Source organism: Sus scrofa, chromosome 4 (genome assembly GCF_054392235.1).
Source record: "Sus scrofa isolate SSC_HxYL_T2T_F1_AM1 chromosome 4, Sscrofa_HxYL_maternal_Yorkshire_Landrace_v2.0, whole genome shotgun sequence".
Classification (NCBI taxonomy): domain Eukaryota; kingdom Metazoa; phylum Chordata; class Mammalia; order Artiodactyla; family Suidae; genus Sus; species Sus scrofa.
Window position 1 is genome coordinate 18612648 of NC_139386.1, and position 18931 is coordinate 18631578.

Here is an 18931-nt window from a genome sequence, read left to right on the forward strand (position 1 = left end):
GGGGTGACTGTGGCTCATTGTGGGGGAAGGACATTGGATGCAAAGCTCTCGGGAATATGCATCAGCATGTGTTTCTGAGGAGATGGCCATTTTGTGAAAATCTGGCCTAACCCATCAGCGCTGAGAAGCCCCAGGCCACACAAAAATCCAGGTGGGATCACAGCCCCACCTCATCAGTAAACAGGATGGCTAAAGACCCCCAAAGCATACAGCCTCTATTCTCACCCAGAGAAAAAGCCCCACCCACCAGAGAGATAGGAATCAACCCCACCTAGCAGCAGGCAGGCACCAGTCCAACCCATCAGGAAGCCTACAGTAAGACCCTGTACCAACTTCAGCTGCAAGGGGGGCAGACACCAGAAATAAGAGGGGCTACAACTCTATTGTTTGCAAAAAGGACACCACACCAAAACCCTATAAAAATGAAAAAGCAGAGAACTATAACTCAGATAAGGGAGAAAGAAAAAAACCCAGATAAACAGCTAAGTGATCTGGAGACAACCTCCAGGAAAAAGACTTTAGGCTGTTGATGCTGAAGATGATGAAAGACACTGGAAATGAACAGGAGGCAAAGACTGATAATTTACAGGAAACATTGAGCAAAGAAATACAAGATTTAAAACTTAAGCAAGCAGAGATGCAAAATACAATAACTGAAATAAAAATTCATTAGAAACAACCAACAGCAGAATTCAAGAGGAAGAAGAATGAATAAGTGAGATGGAGGACAGACTAGTAGAAATCACTGATGCAGAACAGAAAAGAGAAAAAAGATTGAAAAGAAATGAAAAGAGTCTCAGAGACCTCTGGGACAACATTAAACACACCAACATCTGTAATATAGGGGTGCCAGAAGGAGAAGAGAGAAAGGGACAAAAAAAGTATTCAAAGAAATAATAGACCCAAACTTCCCTAACATGGGACAGGAACCACTCACTCAAATCCAGGAAGCACAACGTGTACCATATAAAATAAACTCCAGGAGGAACACCCTGAGACACATATTAATCAAACTGAACAAAATTAGAATATTGAAAGCAGCTAGGAAAAAGAAACAAATAACATACAAAGGAACTCCAATAAGGTTATAAGCAGATTTGTCAGCAGAAAATCTGCAGGCCAGAAGGGAGTGGCATGATATACTTAATGCGATGAAAAAAACCTCTAACCAAGATTACTGCAACCAGCAAGGCTCTCATTCAGATTTGAAGGAGAAATCAAAAGCCTTACAGATAAGCAAAAGCTAAGAGAATTCAGCACTACTAAACCAGCTTTACAACAATACTAAAGGAACTTCTCTAGGTAGAAAAGGAAAGGCCACAACTAGAAACAAAAATACCACAAATGACAAGGCTCACCAGTAAAGGGATATATATAGTAAAGGTAGGAAATCACCCATGCACAAATATGCTACCAAAATCAAAAATCGTGAGAAGAGGAATGCAGGACACTGGAGATGCACTTGCAATTAAGAGACCAACAACTTAAAACAATCTTATGTATATACATAGACTCCTATATAAAAACTTCAGGGCAACTATAAACCAAAAATGTGCAATTGATACACATACAAATAAGAAAAATCAACTCAGATATAACATTAAAGATAGTCATCAAACCACAAGAGAAGAGAACAAGAGAAGTGAAGAAAAAAGAGCAACAAAACCAAATCCAAAACAGTTAATAAAATGACAAAAAGAAGATACGTATCAAAAATTACCTTAAATGTAAGTAGACTAAATGCCCCAACCAAAAGACATAGACTGGCTGAATGAATACAAAAACAAGATCCATATATATGCTGTCTTCAAGAGACCCACTTCACTTCTAGGGACACATACAGATTGAAAGTGAGAGGATGAAAGAAAATATGCCATGCAAACAGGAATTGAAAGAAAACTAGCAATACTCATATCAGACAAAACAGACCTTAAAATGAATATTTTAAGAGATAAGTACACTACACAGTGATCAAAGGGTTAATCCAACAAGAAGATATAACAATTTTAAATATATATGCACCCAACATAGGATCACCACAATATATAAGGCAACTGCTAATGACCGTAAAAGGAGAAACTGACAACACAATCATAGTGGGGGACTTTAACACCCCACTTACAGCAAGGGATAGATCATTGAGACAGAAAATCAATAAGGAAACACAGGCCCTGAATGAAACATTAGACCAGATGGACTTAATAGATATTTATAGGACATTCCATCCAAAGGCAGCAGAATACACATTCTTCTCAAGTGCACACAGAACATTCTCTAAGATTGATCACATCCTGGACTACAAATCAAGCCTCAGTAACTTTAAGAAAATTGAAATCACATCAAGCATCTTTTCCAACCACAACGCTGTATGACTGGAAATCAACAACAAGAAAAAAACTTCAAGAAACACAAACACATGGAGACTAAACAACATGCTACTAAACAACCAATGGATCACTGAAGATATCAAAGAGGACATTAAAAAATACCTAGAAGCAAATGACAACAAACATACGACATTCCAAAACCTATGGGATGCAGCAAAAGCCATCCTAAGAGGAAAGTTATACTTTATACAAGCCCACCGCAGGAAACAAGGAAAAGCTCAGATAAACAAGCTAACTTTATATCTAAAGCAGCTCGAGAGAGAACAGACAAGACCTAAAGTTAGTAGAAGGAAAGAAATCATAAAGATCAGAGCAGAAATCAATGAAATAGAAATGAAGAAAACCATAGAAAAGATCAATGAAACAAAAAGCTGGTTCTTTGAAAAGATCAACAAAATTGATAAATCCTTAGCCAGCCTTATCAAGAAAAAGAGAAGACTCAAATCAATAAAATTAGAAATGAAAAAGAAGTTACAATGGACATCACAGAAGTACAAAGGATCATAAGAAACTACTACCTGCACCTATACGCCAATAAAATGGAAAACCTAGAAGAAATGGACAAATTCTTAGAAAACTACCATCTTCCAAGACTAAACCAAGATGAAATAGAAAAGATGAATGGACCAATCTCAAGTACTGAAATTGAAACTGTGATTAAAAACCTTCCAACAATCCAAAGTCCAGGACCAAATGGCTTCACAAGCGAATTCTATCAAACATTTAGAGAAGAGCTAACACCTACCTTTCTGAAACTATTCCAAAAAATTGCAGTGGAAGGAACACTCCCAAGCTCATTCTATGAGGCCACCATCACCCTGATACCAAAACCAAAGATATCACAAAAAAAGTAAAAGTACAGGCCAATTTCACTGATGAACATAGATGCAAAAATCCTCAACAAAATACTAGCAAATTGCATCCAACAATACATTAAAAGGATCATACATCATGATCAAGTGGGATTTATCCCAGGGATGCAAGGGTTCTTCAATATCCACAAATCAATCAGTGTGATACACCACATTAACAAACTGAAGAATAAAATCCATATGATCCTCTCAATAGACGCGGAAAAAGCCTTTGACAAAATCCAACACCCGTTTCTAATAAAAACCCTTCAGAAAGTGGGCATAGAGGGAACCTACCTCAACATCATCAAGGCCATATAGGACAAACCCACAGCGAACATCATTCTCAATGGTGAAGAGCTGAAAGAACTCCCGCGGAGACCAGGAACAAGACAAGGGTACCCACTCTCGCCACTACTCTTCAACACAGTTTTGGAAGTCCTAGCCACAGCAATCAGAGAAGTAAAAGAAATAAAAGGAATCCAAATTGGAAAGGAAGAAGTCAAACTATCCCTATTTGCAGATGACATGATAGTATACCTAGAGAATCCTAAAGACTCTACCAGAAAACTGTTGGAGCTCATCCACGAATTTGGCAAAGTGGCAGGATATAAAATTTATACACAGAAATTGGTGGCATTTCTACACACTAACAATGAATGATCCGAAAGAGAAATTAGGGAAGCAATCCCATTTACCACTGCATCAAAAAGAATAAAATGCTTAGGAATAAACCTACCTAAAGAGACAAAAGACCTGTACTCTGAAAACTATAAGATGCTGATGAAAGAAATCAAAGATGACACAAATAGAAAGACATACCATGCTCTTGGATTGGAAGAGTCAAAATTATCAAAACAACTATACTACCTAAGGCAATACACAGATTCAATGCAATCCCTATCAAATTACCAAGGACATTTTGCACAGAACTAGAACAAAACATTTTAAAGTTTGTTTGGAAGCACAAAAGACCCAGAATAGACGAAGACATCCTCAGAAAGAAAAATGGAGCTGGAGGAATCAGGCTCCTGGACTTCAGACTATACTACAAAGCAACAATCATAAAAACCATATGGTACTGGCACAAAGACAGAAATATAGATCAGTGGAACAGGATAGAAAGCCCAGAATTAAACCCACACACCTACAGGCAACTAAACTATGACAAAGGAGGCAAGAATATACAATGGAGAAAACACAGTCCATTCAATAAGTGGTGCTGGGAAAACTGGACAGCCACATGGAAAAGAATGAAGTTAGAACACTCCCTAACACCATACACAACAATAAACTCAAAATGGATTAAAGACATAGATACAAGACCAGATACTATAAAACTCTTAGAGGAAAACATAGGCCAAACACTCTCTGACATAAACGACAGCAACATCTTCTCAGATCCACTCCTAGAGTAATGACCATAAAAACAAAAATAAACAAGTGGGACTTAATAAACTTAAAAGTTTCTGCACAGCAAAGGAAACCCTAAACAAAACGAAAAGACAACCCACAGAATGGGAGAACATCTTTTCAAATGAATCTACTGACAAGGGATTAATCTCCAAAATTTATAAACACCTTCCACAGCTCAATACCAAAAAAACAAACAACCCCATCAAAAATGGGCAGAAGATCTAGACAATTCTCCAAAGAAGACATACAGATGGCAAAAAAAAAAAAAAAAACCCATGAAAAGATGTTCAACATCACTCATTATTAGAGAAATGCAAATCAAAACCACTATGAGGTATCACCTTACATCAGCCAGAATGGACATCTTCAAAGAGTCTACAAACAATAAGTGCTGTAGAGGGTGTGGAGAAAAGGGCACCCTTTGCACTGTTGGTGGGAATGTAAACTGGTGCAACCACTGTGGAAAACAGTATGGAGATTCCTTAGAAAACTAAAATTAGAATTACCTTTTGATCCAGCAATCCCACTCCTGGGCATCTATCCAGAGAAAACCATGACTCAAGAAGACACATGTACTGCAGTGTTCATTGTAGCCCTCTATACAATAGCCAAGACATGGAAACAACTTAAATGCCCACCGACCGAGGAGTGGATCAAGAAGATGTGGTACATATACAGAATGGAATATTACTCAGCCATTAAAAGGAAAGAAATAACAGCATTTTTAGCAACATGGATGGACCTAGAAATTATCATGCTAAGTGAAGTCTGTTAGACAATGAGTTACCAACATGAAATGCTATCACTTACATGTGGAATCTAAAAAAAGGACACAATGAACTTTGCAGAACAGATACTGACTCAGAGACTTTGAAAAAAACCTATGGTTTCCAAATGAGACAAGTTGGGTGGTGGGCCAATGCAATGAGGGTTTGGGATGGAGATGCTATAAAAGTTGGTTGTGATGATTGTTGTACAAGTATAATTGTAATAAAATTCACTGAGTAATAAAAATAAATAAATAAATAAATAAATAAACCTTTGTGGGACCCAAAAGGACATAATAATCAGAAGGAACTGGGCAGATAAATAATACTCTAGTGCTTCCTTTCTGTGTGCTTCTCAGAGATGCGGTTCTGGGATGCACCTTGTATCTTGAGAGGTACCCACGTGACTTAGATGCCTGCCGGGTGCCTGGCTAAATCTGGGGGCCTCAAGAAGTAGTGGCCCATGGCATCATGCATCATCAAGCCTGTTTTCCTGCTTTCCCTGCCTTCTGCCTGCTTCTCGTCTTCACCCTAGGTGCCCTGGTCTCCTAGATAAAGCATCAGCACCTAATCCTTGCTTCAGCTTTCATCTTCTAGGGAACTTGGCCTGAGATCAGTATTTGTGAATGTCACCTGATGATAGCAAAGGGGACATTAAAAGGGTGTTGGGTCTGTTTGGTTGAGAAGCAGTGGACATGTGTTATATGCTTGTACTTGTCTGAAAATCTCTGCATGGATACATTTTTAAAGAAAAGGGTTTCTTGCTATCAGTTACTGCTAGGAAATGGGACTGGGAATCACCGATATGTCTTTTTTTTTTTTTTTTTTGCTTTTTAGGGCTGCAGCCACGGCATATGGAGGTTCCCAGGCTAGGGGTCCAACTGGAAGTACAGTTGCTTGCCTACACCACTGTCACAGCAATGCAAGATCCGAGCCGCATCTGCGACCTGCACCACAGCTCATGGCAACACTGGATCCTTAACCCACTGAGCACGGCTGGGGATTGAACCCTCAATCTCATGGTTCAAAGTCGGATTTGTTTCCACTGAGCCACGATGGGAACTCCAGCTATGTATTTAATACCCCACTAAATTACATAAACTTTAAATTTTTTTGGTAAACACTTGTGGTGTGCGGAAGTTCCTGGGCCAAGGGACTGAACCCACGCCTTAGCAGAGACCCAAACTACAGCAGTGACACCAATGGATCCTTATTCTGTTGGGCCGCCAGGAAACTCCTACATGAACTTCTTAAATATGCATTTAAAAATTCCCTTTTAAAAGAGGTTTTCCTTTTATGGGTAAATAACATTCTAATAATGGTGAATTATAATTTTAACCTGTTCATAAACTCTTAAATAAGAGAATATTTGAATATAGGACTGGAAATTGATTACTGTGTTCACCCACAGTCCTCTAAATTACACTAAATTTGATTTTACTCAGGGAAGCTTGTCTAAGACTTCAATAAAATGATTAAACCATGTCCAAGAAAGGTATGCAAACACATTTGTCTGATAACAGAAAAGCAGCAGGACCCTGTGTTTTGGGCTTTTATCCTCCATTCATTTTTCCCTTGAACATAAGACTGGCCTTTTACAGGCAAGGTGTAAGACTTGATAACTGCAAACATTGCTGAGACAATGTCATGACAAGAAGATTAAGGCAGAACTTGCAGCAACATGGATGGTCCTAGAGATCTTCATACTAAGTAAGTCAGACAGAGAAAGATAGTTGTCATAGGATATCATGATCTACAATATGCAACACATGAACTTGTCTACGAAACAGAAACAGAGTCACAGACAGAGAGAACAGACTTGAGCTTGCCAACGGGGAGGGAGTGGAGAAGGGAAGGATTGGGAGTGTGGGACTAGCAGATGCAAACTAGTATATATACGATGGATACACAACAAGATCCTACTGTTTAGCACAGGGAACTATAGTCAATACCCTGAGATGAACCATAATGGAAAATATGAAAATATATATAAGTGTATATATATATATGTATATGCATAGCTGAATCACATTGCTGTACAGCAGAAATTAACATTATAAATCAACTATAATAACTTAAAAGAAAAAAAAAAGTGAAGGAGAGTGAAAACTAAGGATGCCAGTGGGCACGAGACATAAGTGGGAGCTGAAGCATCATCAGGCCACCCCCAGGCACAGGCAGCCGATGGGCAAGGCCTCTAACCCTGACTCCAGTCTCAGAGATGTTGCCCATCCTGCTCGAGGACAGAGCGCTGATTCAGCCTTCACTTGGACAAGCCTTCACTTCTCTGACCTGTAAGTTTCACCTGCACAAGGAGTAAAGGAAAGACTTCCTCTCTAAGTTTTCTAGGTCTCATGAGAAAGGCCAATCCAGTCCAAAAAGAAGCTATTTCTTTTTGCTTCAAGGCGGGTCTATAAACTAAGGACTTAGTTAAGTTTTTGCAACTTTCCTTCTTGTACCTGGCCTCTCAATGAATCCTTCAAAATGAATAGAACCTAATGTTCACACAGAACAAACCACTTCACAACCTAGTGGCTTAGAACATACTATCACTATCCCATGGGTTACCTGGGCTCACTCACGTGGCTGTTTGTCACTGGAGTATTCTGTTAGACTCGAAGATCCAAGATGCCTCACTGCAGCCGGTGCTGGCTGTCAGATGGTCACCTCCCTTCTCTTCTCTCTGGCCTCTCAGTGTCTAGTATGCTGGACCAGTTCGCCCATGTGGCTCCCTTATATTCAGGCAAGGTTCTACAAGAGCAAACCAGAAGCTGCAAGATATTCAGGGCCTAGGTTCTGGCTCACACCATGGCATTTATGCTATATTTTATTGATCAAAGCAGGTCAGATTGCCAGGCCAGATGCAAGGACTGGGGAACTAAACTCCATCTCTCTCTCTCTCTCTCTCTCTTTTTTTGGCTTTTTAGGACCACACCTGTGCATATGAATAAGTTCCCAGGCTAGGGGCTGATTGGGAGCTGCAGCTACCAGCCTACGCCACAGCCACAGCCACAACAACGTCAGATCCTTAACCCACTAAGTGAGGCCATGGATCGAACCTGAATCCTCATGGGTACTGGTGAGGTTCATTAACACTAAGCCACTATGGGAACGCCTAAACTGCATCTCTTGATGAGGTGAGCTCAAAGCTTTATGTCCATGTCTCACCTACTTCACTCCACTCTGGTCGCAATTCTTTTCATTTCTTTTACATACAAAATACACTTACTCTCCGCCCCCCCATTTAAACATTGGCTAAAGTCCAATGTTTCATGATTTTCATCTGCTCTGATAGAGATGAGGTTCTTAGGGTATGGCTTTTAAAACCCAGAATATTGTTATCTAAAAAAAAAAAACAAGTTAACTGCCACCCATACATCCAAGATGTAATGGTGAGGCAGGGACAAGATAACTGCCGCAGATACTTGCTTTCATTAATGGACTAATCACTAACTAGTCCGCAGTAATTCTGCAATCCAGCTGGGTACATGTCACCACTTCTTGCTTTCTGACCATTAATTGATGAATGAATAAACAAAATGTGGGAGATTCATACAAGGACATACTGATACTTGCTAGAACATGGATGAACCTTGAAAACCTCATGCTAAGTAAAAGAAGCCAGACACGAAAGGCCATAAAATTGTATTAGTCCACGTATATTAAATGTCCAGAATAGGCAGATCCAGAAACAGAAGGTAGCTTAGTGGTTGCCAGGGTAAACAGGAAATCACTGCTGGTAGACATGGGATCTCCATTTGGGGTGATAAAATGTTCTGGAATTAGCCAGTGGGGATGATTATACAACTTTATGGATATACTGAAACCGAAAGATTATACACTCTAAAGGGTAAATTTCATAATATGTGAATTACATCGCCATTAAAAATAAAATTTGCGTGGAGTTCCCATCGTGGCTCAGCGGAAACAAATCTGACTAGCATCCATGAGGACGCAGGTTTGATCCCTGGCCTTGCTCAGGGGGTTAAGGATCTGGCGTTGACATGAGCTGTGGTATTTTCCAGATTTTCTGCCATGGGAGAAGATTCATTCCCCCCCCCCCCCCCCCCGCTGGAATCTGTACTAGTCATTTTCATTATTATAAGACACCAGTCTTAATTGCACAATATTTGCTCCTTCTTAATTTTTGATCCCAAACAAACACCAATAGCTCCAACAGTGCTGGCTCTAGGGCAGGGGTAAGGGAATATGGCTGTGTCAATTTTTTTGCCAACATCTAGTAAATCAGAGGCCATGCAATAAATCATGCTGTTACAACACATAAGAGAAGCCACAGGCAATGTCTTACTTAAGACCCAGTAATTTAAGTATGTCTAACAACAAAGACATTTACCAAGAAGTAAAGAAATATCTTCTTCTATTTATTAGAATATTTAAAATAACAAAGAGTAAAAATTTTCAAACATACACAAAATATTAACTTTAAAAATTAAAATATAGTAAAACTATAAAATAAGTATACAATTAAAAATATACATTAACTCAGCAACCTCAAAACTATATACACATATATTTATGAAATTCTTTAGAGCTGTAATACCTATTCTTTGAATAAAGTTTGAAATTTATAATTTTCAAACTAAGGTAGGAAGTAGGAAATAATAGCTCCATCCAATAATTATCCAAAGAGAATCATTCTGTTATTTCTTGCTTGCCTTTTCTAATACCCATTCAATCACCTAGGGGGGAGGAAAAATATGATTATGGTACATTTCTACTGGAAACACAAGAGACAGAAAAAGATACTGTTTAACTGCAGAAAAGAATGGTAGAAAATTTAAAACAATAAACAACACATCAAAATCTTAAAATACATATTAAAAATACACTTTACTGGGGATTACCAGTGGAGAGACGGAAGGGGGAGGGACAGGATAGGGACAGGAGATTAAGAGGAACAAACTACTATGAATAAAATAAGTGACAAGGACATACTGTATAATACAGGAATATAGCCAAGATTTTATAATAACTATAAATGAAGTATAACCTTTAAAACTGTGAATCACTATATCTGTACATGTGTAATATATAATATTGTACATCAATTATACTTCAATTAAAAAAACAGAAAATTAAGGGAATGATTATCACACACAAAATATCAATATAGTAGTTACCTCCAGAGGTGATGGAGTGGGATATGGCAGGGAAGGGACTCTTTAGGGGCTTCCAAAGTCCCTGCAATGTTTTATTTCCCAGCCTGAATAGTGATTCCAAGGTGTTCTCTTTTATAATTGTTTTTTTTAACTGTATGTGTTTCTTTGCATATGTGTACACATATTATGTATTATATCATAATTTTTGTTTGCTTTTTTTTTGTCTTTGGCCATGCCCATAGCATGTGGAAATTTCTGGGCCAGGAATGGAATTTGTACCACAGTGGTGACAATGCCAGATCCTTAACCCACCAAGCCACTAGGGAACTCTAATCATAAATTTTTTAATGGAAAAAAAAACCTCCACATTTTTCTTTCTTACTGAGGAACAATTTTTGCTGAACTTCCACTGCAGAATATCATACTTTTCTCACTGGATAAATTGAAGATTCTGCTCTATTCTTCTCACCTTTATTTGAAAATATGTTTTCAAAGGACCACTAAAAAAAAAAATTAAACTTTGAAAACAGCTAATCAAAAATGGATCAACTTTTCCAGTTCTCTGGATTTTTTTTTTTTTTCTTTCTTAACATCACTTTAGAAGCTCTTTTGTTAACAGAGAAACCTCTCAAATACTCCTAAACACTCTGCTTGCATAAGTCTATTATTAACTATTTTAAAGAGCGGTCACAGGGACAGAGTTGAAAAGACCACTCACTAATTCTTACTGCATGTATTACAGCATCATAGCTACCCTGAAATAAAATAGCAATTGAAATGAATGTAGTTTTGGGGGAATAATTTATTTACCTGTACAACATTGTTGTTTGCTGTTTTCTTCATTTCTTCAAACAGTCCCCTTGAAGTTTTCAGATCCTAAACATAACAAAATATAGCATCTTAAATTTGCACATTACACAGAATAAGTCATATTAAATAACTTGAGATGATCCTGAATTATTCCTTAAGTATTAATGTGGAGGGAAATAATACCAAAAAAATCAAAGTAATAGGTTATAATTTAGTTCCATCTTGAAATGTCAAAGAACTCTAACCAAAATACATACATATCTACATAAATCCATGTTGCTCTAATCTCAGACACCCAATAGCACTGATCAAACCTAAGCCCCATCCTCAACTATGAGTAGCCACTAATGCTTCATTACTCAGGAAATGAATGTACAGTTTATTCTTCAGATAAAATACCCTTCTTCTCTCTCTTTAGGGCTATTTTACTCTACCACGAAGAGGGAATGATACAGGAAACAAAACTGAAACCTCTGACTTTTAAAAAGTTAATGACTCTATCAAATTAGATTATAAAATTACAAAAAAAATTCAGTTGCATTTTTTAGAAAACCAGTCCCTTGCTGCACTTCCAAGTTCTGCTCTCCATTGAAGGAGTCCATTTCATTCTTTCTCTTATTTATACCTTCATGTTTCTACAGAAAATGCTTATACTGATACTTCGTGACTCAATTTCATTTATTTATTTTTTTTGTGACTCAACAATTTTAGACAGTGACTCCTGTTATCAGAGACTTGGGTCTCCAACTCCTCCCCCCGCTTCTCTTCCTCTCAATAACAGCTGCACCATAATCTTTTTGATTAGGAAATAGTCCATGTTTGTATTAGTGTACCTAAGCAAATACAGTTTGGTCCTAGCTAACGCATGTATTACAGCTGTCATTTCTCTTTCATCTAATGTTTTGTTTATCCTGTGTTCAGCCACATTTGCTTAGTTTTCCATGTGCATAATTCTGCCCCCATGCCCACAATGCTATAAGAGATTAAGTGTACAGCAAAGTTCTTCAAACACTCAAGGATCCTGGATCATCTCTCATTTCAGCTTTTTTTTTTTTTTTTTTTTAATTGTATTTTGTTTTGTTTTTTTAAACTGGGGAGCCTTCTCCCACAGCCTGCTCCAGTTTGGTTCAAATGCTTCTGAGGCCTCGTTCCACTCCCCAGTCTAGGTTAGTTTTTCTTTTATTTCTTGATCCAGTCCCTTGTTGTATTGAATTTCGTCTTCTCACAGATTCTTTAAACGGGTAACATGAATGTCACATTTCTTCAGACCTTTCGTGTGTGGAAGTATCTTTATCGAACCTTCATACTTGATTGCTTTCTAGACCAGGTAGAAACTACTAGGTAAATCACCTTCCCTTAGAATTTGAAGACGCTGTTCCACTGTCTTCTGCTGTATAATGTTACTGCAGGGGAGTCCGATGCCACTCTTATTCTTTATATGTAAACTACGTTCTCTCCTGGGAAGCTTTTAGGAAATGTTCTCTCTACCCCAGGAGACGTGAGGTTCCACAATGATGTGGCTTGTAGAATGTCGTCCACAAGGCTGGACAAGCTGTGTGCCCATTCCAGCAGGAGGCTTGTGTCCTGCAGTTCTAGAAGACTTTCTGTTATATTTTTGGGTTTTCTCTCCTCTTATCTCCATTTTGAAACTCCTGTTACTAGTATATTGGATCTTTTGGATTAATCCTCCTGTTTTTTCTTTACCCTGTGTTCAATGTTTTTGTCAGTAATACTCATTTCTGGTAAATTTCTTAATCTCACCTGTTCAGCCTTTCTATTGTATTGATTTTATATTTTTAATTTCAAGGTGCCTTCATGTTCTATGGTTTTTGGAAACAGTACTGTTCCAGTTTTGTGCACACAATTATCTTCTTTCTGCGACAATACCGTTTTATGAAGTTTCCTTCAGCTCTTTGTGCCTTCAGAGTTCCCTTTGTTCCTTTATATTTGGGCATCTGTTGTGTTAGAAGCTTTCCTCAAAAGTCTGCTAATTCTTGGCTGTCCAGTCATTTTAAAATGAGATAATAAAGCTCTGTCTATACAGAGCTTGATCTTCGATAGTATTACAAAGTAGGGTATTGAGGGGCCAGTTGGCCTTTTCCCTGTGGCCTCCAATTCCTTTTTCTTTACAGACTATTTCCTGCACTGTCACAGGGGCTGGGGGAGAGAAAAATTATGTGTAATATACTTACCTGTAGTTAACATTGAGGGGGAAAGGGGTGCCGGGCAACTTGAAGGTTTCCCAGTTCATTTTGTGGATCTTAAACACAGATTTAACTCCCGTGTTTTTCACCTGGAACCTTGCCCCTGCTTTCCATGATACCTGGTGTCCCCAAGTCCTGAGCAGGTCAGAGACCAGGTCGGTTGAACTGGCTTGACTCTCACTGGTGTGCGCCAAGCAGGCATTTAGGCTGTCACTTCTTTTTTTTTTTTTTGGTCTTTTTTTTTTTTTTTTTGTCCTTTTTAGGGCCACACCTGCAGCATATGGAGGTTCCCAGGCTAGGGGTCAAATCGGAGCTATAGACACTGGCCTACGCCGGAGCCATAGCAACGCCAGATCGAGCAGTGTCTGCGACCTACACCACAGCTCATGGCAACGCCAGATTCTTAACCCACTGAGTGAGGCCAGAGATGGAACCCACAACCTCATGATTCCTAGTTAGATTCGTTTCCACTGAGCCATGACGGGAACTCTGGCTGTCACTTCTTTTACTGTGCTACACCATGCTATCATGTACAACAGTGTATAAAAACACTTCCACATTTTTTCTTTCCTCTTTTCTTAGCTTTTGTACCTTTAATATTGTTTTTCTTGAGAGAGTTGAGAAGGGAAAGAAATAGAATGCATGTGGTCAAGCTGCAGTTGTAATCAGAAACTCGCTTAAAGCTGTGAGTGTAGTTCTCGTTATATGAGAAAAATCAAATATAAAATAAACATACAGGAGTTCCCGTCATGGCGCAGTGGTTAACGAATCCGACTAGGAACCATGAGGTTGCGGGTTCGGTCCCTGCCCTTGCTCAGTGGGTTAACGATCCGGCGTTGCCGTGAGCTGTGGTGTAGGTTGCAGACGTGGCTCGGATCCCACGTTGCTGTGGCTCTGGAGTAGGCCGGTGGCTACAGCTCCAATTCAACCCCTGGCCTGGGAACCTCCATATGCCGCGGGAGCGGCCCAAGAAATAGCAACAACAACAACAAAAGACAAAAAGACAAAAAAAAAAAAATAAAAATAAAAAAATAAACATACACACTCTCTCTCGGCCAAGCCTGTGGTATTCAGAAATTCTGGGGCCAGGGATCAAATCTGCCCATAGCAGCAACACGAGCCACAGAGGTGACGCCAGGTCCTTGACCTGCTGAGCCACTGGGAAACTCTCAAATATAAAATACTTTGACTCCAATTTCTCTACCTCCATTAAAAAAAAAAATTGGCAACACATTATAAGCTATCAGTGTAAAAAAGACTCAATATTATCTTGTGTCAAATAGGAATACTAGAACGTGATCTTGATGTTGCCATCAGAAGAAAGGACTGTACCTTTAGATAGAACTTGGAGATTTCAAAGAGGCGCTGGCTGCATGGAACGAAGCATTCATGATCTTCAGTAATCCTGTGTTTCTTCAGGGTTGCAGTAACCACTTCTTTCAACATCTTGAATAGAACATAACATATGACTAATATTTCTTGGGAAAGGTACAAACATATTATTTTAGCTTTAGAGCACAGTTCTGTGAATCAAAACAACCATGCAGCACATTAAAGACAGATAAGCTCATTAAGACAACACCACCACGAAGAAAAGAGATCTGAAACTGTGACATGATCACACGTGTCACAGGATATCTGTCAGGAATATCTTAAATTAAAATCTGAATGTAAAAGGTATACACAGTAAGCATATATAGGTGTGTACTTATTTTTTTATTATGGGAAACTTTAAGCACTGTACAATAAAAAGAGTATTTTACAAGAAGCCCTTATCTTGATTTATCAATTAGCTTCAAGTAGGATCAATCTGTGGCTAATTCTGTTTCCTTTATACTCCCACCCCCTCTTCCTGTTATCCTTCTTGCACTGAATTATTTTAAAGTAAATTATAGATACCATTTCATTTCACTCATATTTTAATATGAACTTTTTTTTTTTTGGCCCATGGCTACAGCATGAAGAAGTTCCTGGGCCAGGGAATGAATCTGTGCCACAGCAATGACCCAACCCACAGCAGTGACAATGCCCAATCCTTAACTGCTAGGCTACCAGGGAACTCCTAGACAAACATTTTAAATGAATCAAATAAGGAAATGACTTCCTATGCAGAACTATGAGAGTCAGGAAACAAATCTTTACCCGTGTGTGTTTCTGTGATCTCGATTCCTTAGCGGGCCTTGATGTTTTTGATAGATGCGTACTTTTTTGTCCTGAATTGACCTTTGTAGCAACTTTGGGAGTTTCACAGCTAAGAACTGAAATAGACGGACAAGTCACAGATAATGATCGCTCTGCCCGTGGCCTCCTGGATGTCACTGCGGGAGGATGAGGTTTAGTACTGCCACTTGTCTGAGAAAGAAGAGAATCCGAACTTTCAGATTTCGCAAGTCTATTGTGGGGAAAATATCAAAGACAAAGGTTAAGTGAAGCAACAATGAAGACCACTTTCTGTCCTAAATATAACAACTATAACCATTGACACATAAATCTAAGAAATCAAACAAAACTTCTGGCTACTACTGCCTTAAATAACCAATCAATATCATTTTATAGAGTTGTTCCCTTAGTTCTTCACATGAGTGATTAGAACATGGAAGGCAATAAATAACATTCTAGGATTTCCGCTAACAGGAAAAGCAATGAGCAGTATCTCTGTCCCCCTCCCCATCAATTTACAATTTCTCACATAAATCAGGGATGGTATTCTAGGTGGTGCCATTTACAAACTTGGTATTCATCTGTTAAGTACTTATACTTTTCTATTGAGATAATTTTTAGGAAGAAATCATAATAAGCATGCCTGTTGTAGCTATGCAGCTACCTGTGCAAAATAAATAACAGTGTTTTCTGTTTTGGGGGTTTTGTTTGGTTCATGTCTGCATCGTGAGGAAGTTCCTGGGCCAGGAACTGAACCTGTGCCACAGCAGGGACCCAAGCCACGGCAGTGATAACACCAGATCCTTAATCGCTTAGCCATGAAGGGAACTCCTAAATAACAGTGTCACAACAAATACAAATAAAACTATAAAACTGGCTCTTGCTTCAGTCTTTCTAAAATGTTAAAATTTCCTTTTACAAGAAAAGGTCTTATATTTTCCAACGCAGCTAACTCAGCTAGGCCACAGTGTACTTTCTTTTCTGGAACATGTATCTATCAGTCACAGTCAGAAAGAAAAATATTATTACAAAATAGAGTATCCTAAATGTTAACAGATTTACTTTTTCGCTTGATTAAGTGTAAAAAGTACCATGAATTTATACAGTCTTCATGAAAATAATTTAGTAACTCCTTATCAGGGAAACAGTATTCTAATATTTTTAACTGTTCCAAAAAAGTGCTGAAAGTTTCACTTTAAGATATTTCATACTTTTTGAAAGGTTTACATACAGTAAGAATTTAAGGTTTGTTTTAGGGCTCTAAGATCTAAATTTGACAAAGGTTCTAAAGATATATAAACACGGAGTTCCCATGTAGTTCAGTGGGTTAAGGATCTAGCATTGTCACTGTTTTTACTCTACTTACGGCTATGGTGTGGGTTTGATTCCTGGCCTGGGAACCTACACACGCCACGGGCACAGCCAAAAAAAAAAAAAAATCTTTATAACTTTTAAGCATAATTGTCAACTGCTCACAATACAAACAAAAAAATTCCTGGTATGAAAGAATTAATCTAAAATCTATACAGAAAGCAAGTTAAAAATATGAAGGATTAATATAAAAAAAATCCCCATGGCTAAAATAGTCAAGATACTAATTTTATACAATAGAAATTAGAGTTTTTATTTCATAAACATCCTATTTCTGTTCAAGCATTTAGCTATTTTATTTAGCTAGCAAATAAGTATCTAGAAAAGTTTTATTTATTTATTTATTTATACTTTTTATTTTTTCTTTTTATGGCCACACCTGTGGCATATGCAAGTTCCTGAGCTAGGGGTTGAATCAGAGCTGCAGCTGCTGGCCTACACCACAGCCATGGCAACACCAGATCTGAGCCATATCTGTGAGCTACACTGCAGCTTGCAGCAACACCGGATCCTTAACCCACTGAGTGAGACCTGGGACCGAACCAGCATCCTCATGAACATTATATCGTGTTCTTAACCCGCACAACAGGGACTCTGAAAAGTTTCATTTTTAATGCATTATTACGTAGGCTTTAAAGCTACATTTTACATGAAACATGTTATTTTACAACAGTACCTTGTGAAACCCTGATTTAAGGGGGCCAATGCAGGTAGGAAATGGTGAGAGGAAAGCTAACAGGAAAACTGCATCCCAAACCCTCTTCAGCAGAACAGCTCTTGCTTAATCTGTTAGTTAAGACTGCCAGTGTTCCATGGCTTAAAAACTTTACAATATCTCGTGCTAATGGACTGTATATTAGCATATAAAGCAAGAAACAATGTGTTTTTTCCAAGTCATTTGTCTTTATAACTTATAAGCATAACTGTCAACCGCTCGCAATACAAACAAAAAAATTCCTGGTAAGAAAGAATTGATCTAAAATCCATACAGAAGGCAAGTTTAAAATATGAAGGATTAATATGAAAAAAAAAAATTCCCCATGGCTAAAATACTGTCAAGATACTACTTTTATGCACTTAATACATCACCTTTTGGGGGGATAAAGGCAATTCAGATCTTTTGATCTCCTTTTTAATCGGGATGCTTCGGGACGGAGTTCACTTTGTAAAGCTTCTCCATCAGGGACACTTCCAGGTTCAGAGAGAACTGCAGGAGACGGAAGCGGGCTCAGCACAGCAGGTGCTGGAAAACTTTCTCGGGTGCAGGTCGTTTGAGTTTCATAACGAATAAGACGAGACTGAAGTTCAGAAAATCCCCCATCTCTTTCTAATGCTTTTCGGTCATCCAAGCAGTATCTAAACAAGAGAAAGCTCTCTAAAATTAGACTCCACAGCAGCAATGGGCTTTTCCTTGCCAATTAGGAAAGAGCAAAACATTTACTTAAAGAGTTTTTTTTTTTTTTCCCCCTAAGGGCCACAACTGCCCTTATGGAGGTTCCCAGGCTAGAGGTCAAATTGGAGCTATAGCTGCCAGCCTACACCAGAGCCACAGCAACGCCAGATCCGAGATGCGTCTGCCAACTACACCACAGCTCACAGCAATGCCACTCTAAACCCACTGAACAAGGCCAGGGATCGAACCCGCAATCTCATGGTTCCTAGTCGGATTCATTTCTGCTGCGTCATGACGGGAACTCCAATTTAAAAAGTTCTTACTGAACTTCATAATATTTGTTGGAAGGTTGAGTGAATGGCCGACTTCCCTCCCAGGTTCAGTTTTTTCCAGCTGGCTATGTATGACATGGCAAAAGATTTGAAAAAAAAAGCATGAAGTACAATCTGATT

At 38.6% G+C, this 18931-nt stretch overlaps 1 protein-coding gene across 9 annotated transcripts in view; it reads right to left on the reverse strand.

Annotated features, from left to right (window-relative positions):
* MTBP (MDM2 binding protein) overlaps nucleotides 1-18931 on the reverse strand; it is a 103837-nt gene that overhangs the window by 21673 nt on the left and 63233 nt on the right. For 3 of the 9 annotated variants that reach the window (XR_014843438.1, XR_014843439.1, XR_014843437.1), the window contains exons 18-22: nucleotides 18176-18442; nucleotides 15698-15947; nucleotides 14888-15001; nucleotides 11352-11417; nucleotides 7990-8172 (exon numbers count right to left, since the gene is read on the reverse strand). Coding sequence is in view for 3 of the 9 variants with exons in the window: in XM_001924836.5 (XP_001924871.3) it covers nucleotides 10083-10121; nucleotides 11352-11417; nucleotides 14888-15001; nucleotides 15698-15947; nucleotides 18176-18442 (736 nt within the window). In the remaining 6 variants the exon portion in view is untranslated. Of the gene's footprint in view, nucleotides 1-6231; nucleotides 8173-9782; nucleotides 10122-11351; nucleotides 11418-14887; nucleotides 15002-15697; nucleotides 15948-18175; nucleotides 18443-18931 lie in introns of those variants that run through there. The other 6 variants (XR_014843441.1, XR_014843440.1, XR_014843442.1 and 3 more) reach the window with 4 other exon arrangements.